This window comes from Triticum urartu, unplaced genomic scaffold, assembly GCF_003073215.2.
Source record: "Triticum urartu cultivar G1812 unplaced genomic scaffold, Tu2.1 TuUngrouped_contig_1815, whole genome shotgun sequence".
NCBI lineage: Eukaryota > Viridiplantae > Streptophyta > Magnoliopsida > Poales > Poaceae > Triticum > Triticum urartu.
The window spans coordinates 16,844-29,311 of NW_024112271.1; the positions used below are offsets into that span (position 1 = coordinate 16,844).

At 45.0% G+C, this 12,468-nt stretch overlaps 1 protein-coding gene across 1 annotated transcript; it reads right to left on the reverse strand.

The window, feature by feature from the left end:
- Nucleotides 1–7,938: 7,938 nt before the first annotated feature.
- On the reverse strand, nt 7,939–9,170 carry LOC125526770. Its single transcript, XM_048691405.1, has one exon. The coding sequence runs from the start codon at nt 9,027–9,029 to the stop codon at nt 8,160–8,162; it is 870 nt and encodes a 289-aa protein (XP_048547362.1). The 5' UTR covers nt 9,030–9,170; the 3' UTR covers nt 7,939–8,159.
- Between the last annotated feature and the right edge of the window lie 3,298 nt (nt 9,171–12,468).

Sequence of the window (12,468 nt, forward strand, 5' to 3'; positions counted from 1 at the left end):
ACTTCACCCTTAACTAGTCTCTGTTTATTCTGCAACTCCCGTTTCGAGTTACTAATCTTAGCAACTGAACTAGTATCAAATACTGAGGGTTTGCTATAAACACTAGTAAAGTACACATCAATAACATGTATATCAAATATACTTATGTTCACTTTGCCATCCTTCTTATCTGCCAATCACTTGGGGTAGTTCCGCTTCCAGTGAGCAGACCCTTTGCAGTAGAAACACTTAGTCTCAGGCTTAAGACCAGACTTGGGCTTCTTCACTTGAGCAGCAACTTGCTTGCCGTTCTACTTGAAGTTCCCCTTCTTCCCTCTGCCCTTTTCTTGAAACTAGTGGTCTTGTCTACCATCAACACTTGATGTTTTTCTCGATTTCTACCTTCGTCAATTTCCGCATTACGAAGAGCTTGGGAATCGTTTCCGTTATCCCTTGCATATCATAGTTCATCACGAAGTTCTACTAACTTGGTGATGGTGACTAGAGAATTCTGTCAATCACTATCTTATCTGGAAGATTAACTCCCACTTGATTCAAGCGATTGTTGTACTCAGACAATCTGGGCACATGCTCACTAGTTGAGCGATTCTCCTCCATCTTTTAGCCATAGAACTTGTTGGAGACTACATATCTCTCAACTCGGGTATTTGCTTGAAATATTAACTTCAACTCCTGGAACATCTCATATGCTCCATGACGTTCAAAACGTCTTTGAAGTCCCGATTCTAAGTCATTAAGCATGGTGCACTAAACTATCAAGTAGTCATCATATTGAGCTAGCCAAACGTTCATAACATCTGCATCTGCTCCTACAATAGGTCCGTCACCTAGCGGTGCATCAAGGACATAATTCTTCTGTGCAGCAATGAGGATAAACCTCAGATCACGGATCCAATCCGCATCATTGCTACTAACATCTTTCAACACAATTTTCTCTAGGAATATATCAAAATAAACACAGGGAAGCAACAACGCGAGCTATTGATCTACAACATAACTTGCAAAATACTACCAGGACTAAGTTCATGATAAATTTAAGTTCAGTTAATCATATTACTTAAGAACTCCCACTTAGATAGACATCCCTCTAATCCTCTAAGTGATTACGTGATCCAAATCAACTAAACCATGACCGATCATCACGTGAGATGGAGTAGTTTTCAATGGTGAACATCGTTTATGTTGATCATATCTACTATATGATTCACGCTCGACCTTTCGGTCTCCGTGTTCCGAGGCCATATCTGCATATGCTAGGCTCGTCAAGTTTAACCTGAGTATTCTGCGTGTGCAAAACTGGCTTGCACCCGTTGTAGATGGACGTAGAGCTTATCACACCCGATCATCACGTGGTGTCTGGGCACGACGAACTTTGGCAACGGTGCATACTCAGGGAGAACACTTCTTGATAATTTAGTGAGAGATCATCTTATAATGCTACCGTCAATCAAAGCAAGATAAGATGCATAAAAAGATAAACATCACATGCAATCAATATAAGTGATATGATATGGCCATCATCATCTTGTGCTTGTGATCTCCATCTCCGAAGCACCTTCATGATCACCATCGTCACAGGCGCGACACCTTGATCACCATCGTAGCATCATTGTCGTCTCGCCAATCTTATGCTTCCACGACTATCGCTACCGCTTAGTGATAAAGTAAAGCATTACAGCGCAATTGCATTGCATACAATAAAGCGACAACCATATGGCTCCTGCCAGTTGCCGATAACTCGGTTACAAAACATGATCATCTCATACAATAAAATTTAGCATCATGCCTTGACCATATCACATCATAACATGCCCTGCAAAAACAAGTTAGACGTCCTCTACTTTGTTGTTTGCATGTTTTACGTGGCTGCTACGGGCTTAAGTAAGAACCAATCTCACCTACGCATCAAAACCACAACGATAGTTTGTCAAATAGACTCCGTTTTAACCTTCGCAAGGACCGGGCGTAGCCATACTTGGTTCAACTAAAGTTGGAGAGACAGTCGCCCGCAAGCCATCTATGTGCAAAGCACGTCGAGGGAACCGGTCTCGCGTAAGCGTACGCGTAAGGTTGGTCCGGGTCGTCTCGTCCAACAATACCGCCGAACCAAAGTATGACATGCTGGTAGGCAGTATGACTTGTATCGTCCACAACTCACTTGTGTTCTACTCGTGCATATAACATCAACATAAATAACCTAGGCTCGGATGCCACTGTTGGGTTTCGTAGTAATTTCAAAAATTTTCCTACGCACACGCAAGATCATGTGATGCATAGTAACGAGGGGGAGAGTGTTGTCTACGTACCCAACGCAGACCGACTGCGAAAGCGCTGACACGACGTAGAGGAAGTAGTCGTACGTCTTCACGATCCAACCGATCAAGCACCGAAACTACGGCACCTCCGAGTTCGAGCACACGTTCAGCTCGATGACGATCCCCGGACTCCGATCCAGTAAAGTGTCGGGGAAGAATTCCGTCAGCACGACGGCGTGGTGACGATCTTGATGAACTACAGCAGCAGGGCTTCGCCTAAACTCCGCTACAGTATTATCGAGGAATATGGTGGCAGGGGGCACCGCACACGGCTAAGGAATAGATCACGTGGATCAACTTGTGTCTTTCTGGGGTGTCTCTGCCTCAGTATATAAAGGAGCCAAGGGGGGAGGGGGCGCCGGCCAGGAGGAGGGCGCAGGAGGAGTCCTACTCCTTCCGGGAGTAGGACTCCCCCCCAATCCTATTCCAACTAGGATTCCCAAAGGGGGGAAAGAGAGAGAGGGGGGCCGGCCACCTTCTCATAGTCCTAATAGGACTAGGGGAGGGGGAAGTGGCGCAGCCACCTTGGCTGCCCCTTTCTCCTTTCCACTAAGGCCCATGAAGGCCCATATGGCTCCCGGGGGGTTCCGGTAACCTCCCGGTAACCCGGTAAAATCCCGATTTCACCCGGAACACTTCCGATATCCAAATATAGGCTTCCAATATATCAATCTTTACGTCTCGACCATTTCGAGACTCCTCGTCATGTCCGTGATCACATCCGGGACTCCGAACAACCTTCGGTACATCAAAATGCATAAACTCATAATGTAACTGTCATCGTAACCTTAAGCGTGCGGACCCTACGGGTTCGAGAACAATGTAGACATGACCAAGACACGTCTCCGGTCAATAACCAATAGCGGGACCTGGATGCCCATATTGGCTCCTACATATTCTACGAAGATCTTTATCGGTCAGACCGCATAACAACATACGTTGTTCCCTTTGTCATCGGTATGTTACTTGCCCGAGATTCGATCGTCGGTATCCAATACCTAGTTCAATCTTGTTACCGGCAAGTCTCTTTACTCGTTCCGTAATACATCATCTCACAACTAACATATTAGTTGTAATGCTTGCAAGGCTTATGTGATGTGTATTACCGAGAGGGCCCAGAGATACCTCTCCGACAATCGGAGTGACAAATCCTAATCTCGAAATACGCCAACCCAACATCTACCTTTGGAGACACCTGTAATGCTCCTTTATAATCACCCAGTTACGTTGTGACGTTTGGTAGCACCCAAAGTGTTCCTCCGGCAAACGGGAGTTGCATAATCTCATAGTCATAGGAACATGTATAAGTCATGAAGAAAGCAGATAGCAACAAACTAAATGATCAAGTGCTAAGCTAATGGAATGGGTCAAGTCAATCACATCATTCTTCTAATGATGTGATCCCGTTATCAAATGACCATGTCTATGGCTAGGAAACATAACCATCTTCGATCAACGAGCTAGTCAAGTAGAGGCATACTAGTGACGCTCTATTTGTTTATGTATTCACACATGTATTATGTTTCCGGTTAATACAATTCTAGCATGAATAGTAAACGTTTATCATGATATAAGAAAATAAATAATAACTTTCTTATTGTCTCTAGGGCATATTTCCCTTCACTGGGCACCGGAAGTCGTGGAAGCGCGCCACCCCCTGCCCCCTCGCGCCCTATTGAACCGACCCATGCACGGGCTTGGACGCCCCTTGTCTTTTTATTTTGTTTTTTATTTTTTGTAAAGAAGTCATGATTTGCAAAAAGATCCAAATTTCTCAATAGTTACGAATTTTGAACAAGAAATCATAAAATAACCATGAATTCAAAAAAAATGTTCATGATTTTGATAAAAAGTTCGAGAACTCATAAAAGTCTTGCACACTAAAAAAATGTTCGTGATTTTGAGAAAATTTTCTCATATTCAAAAAATATTCACGATTTTCAATTTTTTTGCGTATTCCAATAAATGTTCATGAATTGTACAATTTTTTGCATTAAAATAATGTTCATGATTTTCTAAAAGGTTCCTAGAAACGAAAAATCTTTATTGGTTAAAAAAGTTTTTGTTGATTCCAAAAATGTTCATGAATTCGGAAAATGATGATGCATTTTGAAAGAAATGTCCGTGTATTCCAAAAATGTTCCCAATTTTCAAAAAATGTTCACGAGTTTCAAAAACTATTCACAGTTTTAAAATGTGTCCACGAATCGTAAAAAAGTTTATGAATTTGACAAATGTTCATGATTTTAGAAAAATATTAAAAAATTTGCAAAAAATGCAAATGGTTCATGATTTCAAAGTAATGATCATAAATTTAAAAAATGTTCACAAATTTTAAAGATGGTCGCAAAAATTAAATAGAAAAAGAAACAAAAATTTAAAAATTAAAACAAAAAACGAAAAGAAACATAAACTGGTTCACCAAACCCAAAACCAGTGGGGAATAAACACTAAATGGGCCGGCCCAAACACTGGATCGAGCGCTAGAGGGGTGCGCGCAAGGTTGCTCACGCGCGACCTATGCGCCAAATAGGATCTGACGTGCGAACGCTAGACCATGAAGTTTGTTTTGCCGTGATTTTTTTTTTGAGAAAAAACCATGATATTTTTATATAACGAAGAAAACACCATGAGGCCCAAATACACATAAGTTGACTGATTTTGACACCGCAACATCTGGTCTCTACGTGAATCGATGGGTGGCGGAAGTAAGTAGCCCACGTGGGAATGGAAGTTGATCAAACAGCCAGGGACGACCTCGGGTGATGATCCAACGGTGAGAAACGTAAATGGCCTGAGATGGCTGAAAAGTTATGCGGTTGTAATGTCTCTAAATGTGATGTTTTGGGATCAAAATAGTGCGATGGTTTTTTATTTAGGTAGCACTTTTATATATAAAGTTGACATGTGGGCCCCAAATGTCAATGCAGAACTACCCGTAAAAGTGCACAAACTCAAATGCACCCACACAATCAAAGAAAGTTAATCTCCCTAAAGGAGGCTTTGCATTTATATTGTGATGGTTAGGCCAGAAAGTCAATCTCCAAAAATCATCAATCTTCTTTGGTACTCATTGCTCCAACAATACTAAGCAAAAGGTAATGGGAATTTTGGGGGTCACAAATGAATCATTCCACGATACATATCTTAGAATGCCTACTCATGTGCGCAGGTCGCCAGCCAGGACATTCAAATTCCTAAATGACAAAGTTTGGCAACGCATCATTTGTTTTTCATATCGACCCCCTTCTTGGGCAGGAAAAGAAGTTTTGCTGAAATCTGTGGTTCAGGCTATTCCGACATATATTATGAGCTGTTTCTGAATACCCATTTCTACATGTGAAGGGATGAGACAAGCTGTTGCTGATTATTGCTGGGGTAGAGAAGATGGTAAGAGGAAAGTTCACTGGCGTTCATGGGAATGGTTATCCACACCAAAAAAGCTTGGTAGACTAGGTTTCCATGATTTTCGCTCTTCAACCAAGCTATCTTGGCAGACAATGTTGGAGGCTTCTTACTGAGCCAGATTCTCTTTGTGCTCGGGTTCTCAAAGGACCCTATTTTCCCTACTACAATTTTTGGGATGCGCCCAAGCCTAGGTCTTCATCCTATACTTGGAGAAGTATTCTCTATGACCGAGAGCTTGTTAAGGCTGGTGTTCATTGGGGAATTGCTAATGGCCAAAAGGTTAAAATTATGACAGATCATTGGATTCCCGAACGACCACCGCACATGTTGCAAACTCTATCTCCAATTCCAGAATATGCTAAAGTGTGTTGTCTCATGGATGGACATGGTCATAGGAACAAAGAAACCGTTAGAACTTTTTTCCCGGAGAAAACTGTTGAACTCATATTACAAACACAAATTAGCAGCCATGTAGGAGAGGATTTTGTGTATTGGCATCATAATCGCTTTGGACTATATACTGTATGTTCATCTTACAATCTTGCTCGATCTTTGGATTTCTTTTTATCACACAGTAAGACTGGCCATGGACTCCCGTCAAGTAGGGAAGTTGAGGAGAAATATTGAAAGGCAATCTGGGCAATCAAGGCCCCAAACAAAATGAACATAGTGCTCTGGAGGTTCGCACACGACTGCCTCCCATCCGGACTTCAATTATGCCATCGGAATATCCCCACAAATCCTGCTTGTGTGCATTGTGGGGGAGACAAGAGTATTGAGCACCGTTTGTTGTTCTGTCAGTTTGCTTCCGAGGTTTGGAACAAGGTCAAAAAAGGGTTCGACATCCACCTCTGTTGCAAAAACGTCCACTCAACGAAACAATGGCTATTTGATTTCATTGATAGAGCATCACCAGACCAGTCCACTGTCTTGGCAATCACTGCATGGCATATTTGGGAAGCAAGGAATGCGGTAAGGAATGGTGAAGGTAATATCCATCCACACTGTGTTGCCTCAAAGATCCACGATTATGTTGATTTGGTTCTGCTGCATCTCTTTAGGACTGTTCCAGGGCACAATCGTGAGACACCGTCAAATTCATCGGTTAAATGGTCTCCGCCGCCGCCCGGATCAATCCTTATTAACGTCGAGGCAGCTATCTTCTCAAACTTGCACAAACTGGGAATTGGCACCCTGATTCGGAACCACAAAGGCTAATGCTTGGTCACTTGCACCGAGCCACTTAAAGGGATGGTACAGCCAGAACTTGCTGAAAGTTGGGCGCTCCGTCAAGCTGTGATTCTCGCCCGTGATGAGGGACTGGCCTCTGTCATTTTCGCTTCTGATTGCCTTTCCTTAGTACAACGAGTGAACTCTTCATCCATAGACAGGTCTAAAGTGGGTGTAGTAGTGCCAGATATTAAGCCTTTGGTTGCTTGTTTTTCTTCAGTTTCCTTCTACCATGTCAAGCGGTCGTTGAATGTTGTTGCTCACATACTAGCTAGGTACTGTGAGTTTGCTAGTTCAAAAGTTGTTTACTATTCTACTCCAGTATCAGGCAAACTCTATGTACTGATGTATACTAATGAATAAAAGGCAGCATTCTCAAAAAAGAAAAGAAAAGTGTCAAGTACTATTCACATCAATCATGGATACTGCAGAAAGAGTAATGCTACCGATACGAACATTTTAGTTGCAGAGGAAATTTACGGGCTGGTGTGGCGCCATCTCGATGGATTAGTGACAGAATCATAGTGAAAGTCAAGAGGAAAGGTTAGTGGAATTGGTGGAAGATTAGTCATAACCCTATCTTTAACGACTTTGTTCGTAGGTTTAGGATTATTGGCCTAACTTCATTTCGTTGACGGAGCAGGTTGTAGTTTTATAATAAATTTTCAGAATTTGTCATCGGTCAATATAGCTGAAAGTCAACACATCTATGAAGAAACGGTGCAATAAGATGGAGAATAAAGATATAAAATACGCTACAAGGAAATTAAGCAATTAAGTTCAGGTGGGCGATCGCCTTCCGTTGCCTCTTCACACTACAGGGAAATTAAATGAAGTCGAGTATGAAACATACTTGGTGAAGGATCTTAGGAAAGATGAGTAGTCCATATTTATTGTTGTCCATAAAATGGACATAGGATCTTAGGGAAGACAGTACAGGTTACAAAAAAGGTATTTCGTCTACTCTAACTGTTATGCACAAATATATTGCACGAATGTTCTAATAAAGTGGATCAGCAACATGGATCTTGTACAATTTACATATAGTAGCACGGTGAAATGCAAATGAGAAGATTGCCTTTTTGTCAACTCTTGTGATCGATGAACAGACAGTTCAGTTCAGTGTGCCATTCAAAGGCAGATGCTTCTGAAAATCAGAAGAACTGGAAGCGAAAGTGAACAAACAGAGCAAGGATGACCGGCCGGTCACCTGTGCTTCCATCGGTACCTAGAAGACGGGGAGTGGATAGCGCCGGTGCCGGTGCGGGTGCGACGACCCTGCTGCTTCTGCTTCTCGTGCCCGCCTGTCACCGGCGCCTTACCATGGCCATGGCGGCGACCGATGGTACTCTTGCCCCCGTCGCCCTCCGTCTCCGTCTCCGTCATCATCTCTCCAAAGCAGGCCGCGGTACTCTGGTATCTTGCGGATCGAAAGAACCATTTCAACTCATCGAGGATAGAAAACCGCCGTATGACGAGGATAGGAGTAGGACGATCAAGAAGCCTATCTTCCCACTGTCGCGTGGCCCTCACAAACATCTCCTTCCAGCTCGTGCTCGTCTCCGGCAGGTCGTCGTGGGAATCGCTGTCGCCGCCGAGCGGCCAGCACCACCACCACAGCCAGTTCAACCGTAGCGCCTTGTACCTGGGCATCCAGAGCTGGCGGTCCCGGTCGGGCTCGGCCACCAAGCGCCTCAGCTCGGTGCAGGTGCTCTCCACCCTCAACAGGTCCTTCCCGTCGGCAAGCCTCTCCAGGATCGCCGCCATCATGTCGCTCGGGAGGGACATGAAGGTAGGGGCTCGTCCCGGCACCACGCCGTGCACAAGGCATAGATCCGAGAAGATGCGCCGGCTGAATCCGTCGCTGACCGTCCTCCAGAGCGCGGCCGTCGGGGAGGCGTCGTTCCGCAGCAGCCTGCGCGCTGTGCCGTTCAGATGGCCCGACAGGAGCGGCGCGACGGAGAGCGCGTCCAGGCACATCAAGTGCGGGCTGATCCGGACAGAGGAGATCTGCAGGTAGAAGATGACGTGCCGCCCGTTGGTGCACACCCTCAGCGCGGCGACGCCCATGTCCATGCCGGGGCAGCAGCTGCGGCGCGGTGTACTCCAGGGACAGGGTCGAGGCCGTCGCGCCCACCTCGGTCGGAAGCCGGCAGGTATAAGACAGATCCGGATCCCGGCGGTGGCGGCGAGGCACGCTGAAGCCCGCCTCGAGGAAGGCGGCGTGGACCACGATCACTAGACGACCCAGGCGGCGCTCGGCGTTCCACCGGCGAGCGTCCACTACTCCGTGGAGGGGCGAAACCATGGACGACATGGCTGGCTACGAGCGCGCGGTGAGGCCAGGTGCGCCTTTTGATTGTGTAAAGAGGGGTCTGGTGATGGTGAGTTTTCAATGGCGAAGCTAGCTGCTTTGACGAAGCCCTGAATGATATTTTTTTGTTTTTGGAGCTTGCTTTTCTTGTACGGCAACCCCTTTTTCCTAGATTCGTGTTGTCTTGTAAATGGATCATCCTTTGCAATTTCTAGCCGTCTGATCCACACGAGGGGTCAACAGAGGCTGAAGAAGTCAAACCCTAGGGGCAAAGCTAAGCAGCATACAACACATTTTCATTAGCTATGTTAATCTGCAGACAATTGTTTCGTTATCTAGGGATTCTAATTCATCATTGAAAATCAAAGAACAAAGAATAAAAATGTATTGAGGATAGATTTGAGAAGAAGCTTTACCTGTTGGAAGGGCAACATTATGCCCTATGAGGTAGGCTGATACTTGTAAACTCGGTGCTTACAAGTCTGCCTATGTTCATGCTTTCTTTCTTCAAAATACCTGTAGCAGTACAGAAAAGATTGGGCTTTTACAGAGCGCCCTTTTTTTGACAGAGCAATGAGAATAAAACAAAATATAGACTGGTTAAGTGGGATATTATGTGTAGGCCAAAGGACCAATGGGGTTTGGGTATTGAGAACTTGGAGATTAAAAACAAGTGTTTGATTAGTAAATGGGCATATCAATTATCCTCTGATAAAGAGGGAGTATGCATACATTCATTGCATAACAAGTATCTACATTCTAAGACCTTATTTCAAGTAATGGATCAGCCGAATGATTCACTCTTTTGGAAGGGTCTCATGAGGACTAATGTTGCTTTCCTTCAATAGAGAGAAGTTTATTATTGGTGACGGGCGTGCCACTCGGTTTGGGAGGATATTGGGCTCGGAATACACCTCTAGTCTTACAGTATCCAACACTTTATATATTGTATAACAAAAGGAGGCCTATGTGTGTACAATACTAGGGTCGGTTCCCTCAAATATCCAGTTCAGACGGAACCTAGTTGTGGAAAGATGGGTTGCGGGCTGCATTAGTTCGAAGGGTGATGGAAGTCACCTTATATAATGAGCTTTGGCTCATTTTGATTGAAATAATGAGCTTTGACTCATTTCGATTTACACTATCTGTTTCAGGCGTGTTTTCGTTAAATCAATACTAGCATGGCACGCGCGGCGGCACGCCGCGCCCGTCGATGTGTTATATTTATACAGATTGTATTATTTATATATAATGGGCATTGTTATATTTGTAACGATGGAACCGTTGATGATTAGAACCCAGAAAGAGTATATGTGATGGGTCCAGTAATATATGATAGAAAAGAAGTACATTTATTGCAGCCATGCACGATATGTACTGATAAACAGAAAGGTACACACTAATACATAACTAATAATGTCTACTTATTGGCACTATAAACAGTCCATTTGGAAAGAATACATTTGTTATCACCATGAGCGCTACATCTTGCAAGGTGGGAGTATACACTGTCATTTATTTCTAGCAATACTAAACACATTACATTCATTCACTGTTTATATCATTCTAGTGTAACCTCCTGCAGGATTGACACTTGTAAATAAACGACATGGAGCTTTTGCAAATTGTTGCATGTGACCTATAGGTGCATTAGCGCTAGTGTAAGAACTAATTAGATCACAAGTCCGTCGACGCTAGGGTACATATGGAGTGGTATGATACTCGAAAAATTGGCACATATCTTTGCCAAGATTTTAGTTTGCCTTATGAATTGACTTTGTTGAGCATTGTTATGTTAGCAAGGATGTTTCTTTCACATGGCAGCAGTATTTGATATCAGATGATAATTATGGTATTATACCCTTGTAGATCGCTAAGCGGAAGCGTTCAAGTGAACGGGGTTGATGGAGTCGTACTCGTCGTGATTCAAATCACCGATGATCAAGTGCCGAACGCACGACACCTCCGCGTTCAACACACGTACAGCCCGGTGACGTCTCCCACGCCTTGATCCAGCAAGGAGAGAGGGAGAGGTTGAGGAAGACTCCATCCAACAGCAGCACAACGGCATGGTGGTGGTGGAGGAGCGTGGCAATCCTGCAGGGCTTCGCCAAGCACCACGGGAGAGGAGAAGAACTTGGGAGAGAGGGAGGGCTGCACCAAAGGCATAAGGTGTGTGTCTAGAGGCCCTCCTACCCTCACTATATATAGGGAGCCCAAGGGGGGGTGCGCTAGCCCTAGGAGATCCAATCTCCTAGGGGGCGGCGGCCAGGGGAGGTTTCCCTCCCCCCAAGGCACCTAGGAGGTGCCTTCCCTCCTTGGGACTCTTCCTTAGGGTTCCCCTTCACCCTAGGCGCATGGGCCCTAGGGGAAGTGGCGCCCCAGCCCACTTTGGGCTGGATCCCTTCCCACTTCAGCCCATGGGACCCTCCGGGATAGGTGGCCCCACCCGGTGGGCCCCCGGGACCCTTCCAGTGGTCCCGGTACAATACCGATGACCCCGAAACTTGTCCCGATGGCCGAAATAGGACTTCCTATATATAAATCTTTACCTCCGGACCATTCCGGAACTCCTCGTGACGTCCGGGATCTCATCCGGGACTCCGAACAACATTCGGTAACCACATACAAGCTTCCTTTATAACCCTAGCGTCATCGAACCTTAAGTGTGTAGACCCTACGGGTTCGGGAGACATGCAGACATGACCGAGACGTTCTCCGGTCAATAACCAACAGCGGGATCTGGATACCCATGTTGGCTCCCACATGTTCCACGATGATCTCATCGGATGAACCACGATGTCAAGGACTTAATCAATCCCGTATACAATTCCCTTTGTCTATCGGTATGTTACTTGCCCGAGATTCGATCGTCGGTATCCCGATACCTTGTTCAATCTCGTTACCGGCAAGTCTCTTTACTCGTTCCGTAACACATCATCCCATGATCAACTCCTTGGTCACATTGCGCATATGATGATGTCCTACCGAGTGGGCCCAGAGATACCTCTCCGTTAACACGGAGTGACAAATCCCAGTCTCGATTCGTGCCAAACCAACAGACACTTTCAGAGATACCTGTAGTGCACCTTTATAGTCACCCAGTTACGTTGTGACGTTTGATACACCCAAAGCATTCCTACGGTATCCGGGAGTTGCACAATCTCATGGTCTAAGGAAATGATACTTGACATTAGAAAA

Coding starts and splice junctions, on each gene's coding strand:
- LOC125526770 (XM_048691405.1), bottom strand. CDS start 9,029: ATGGACATGGGCGTCGCCGCGCTGAGGGTGTGCACCAACGGGCGGCAC.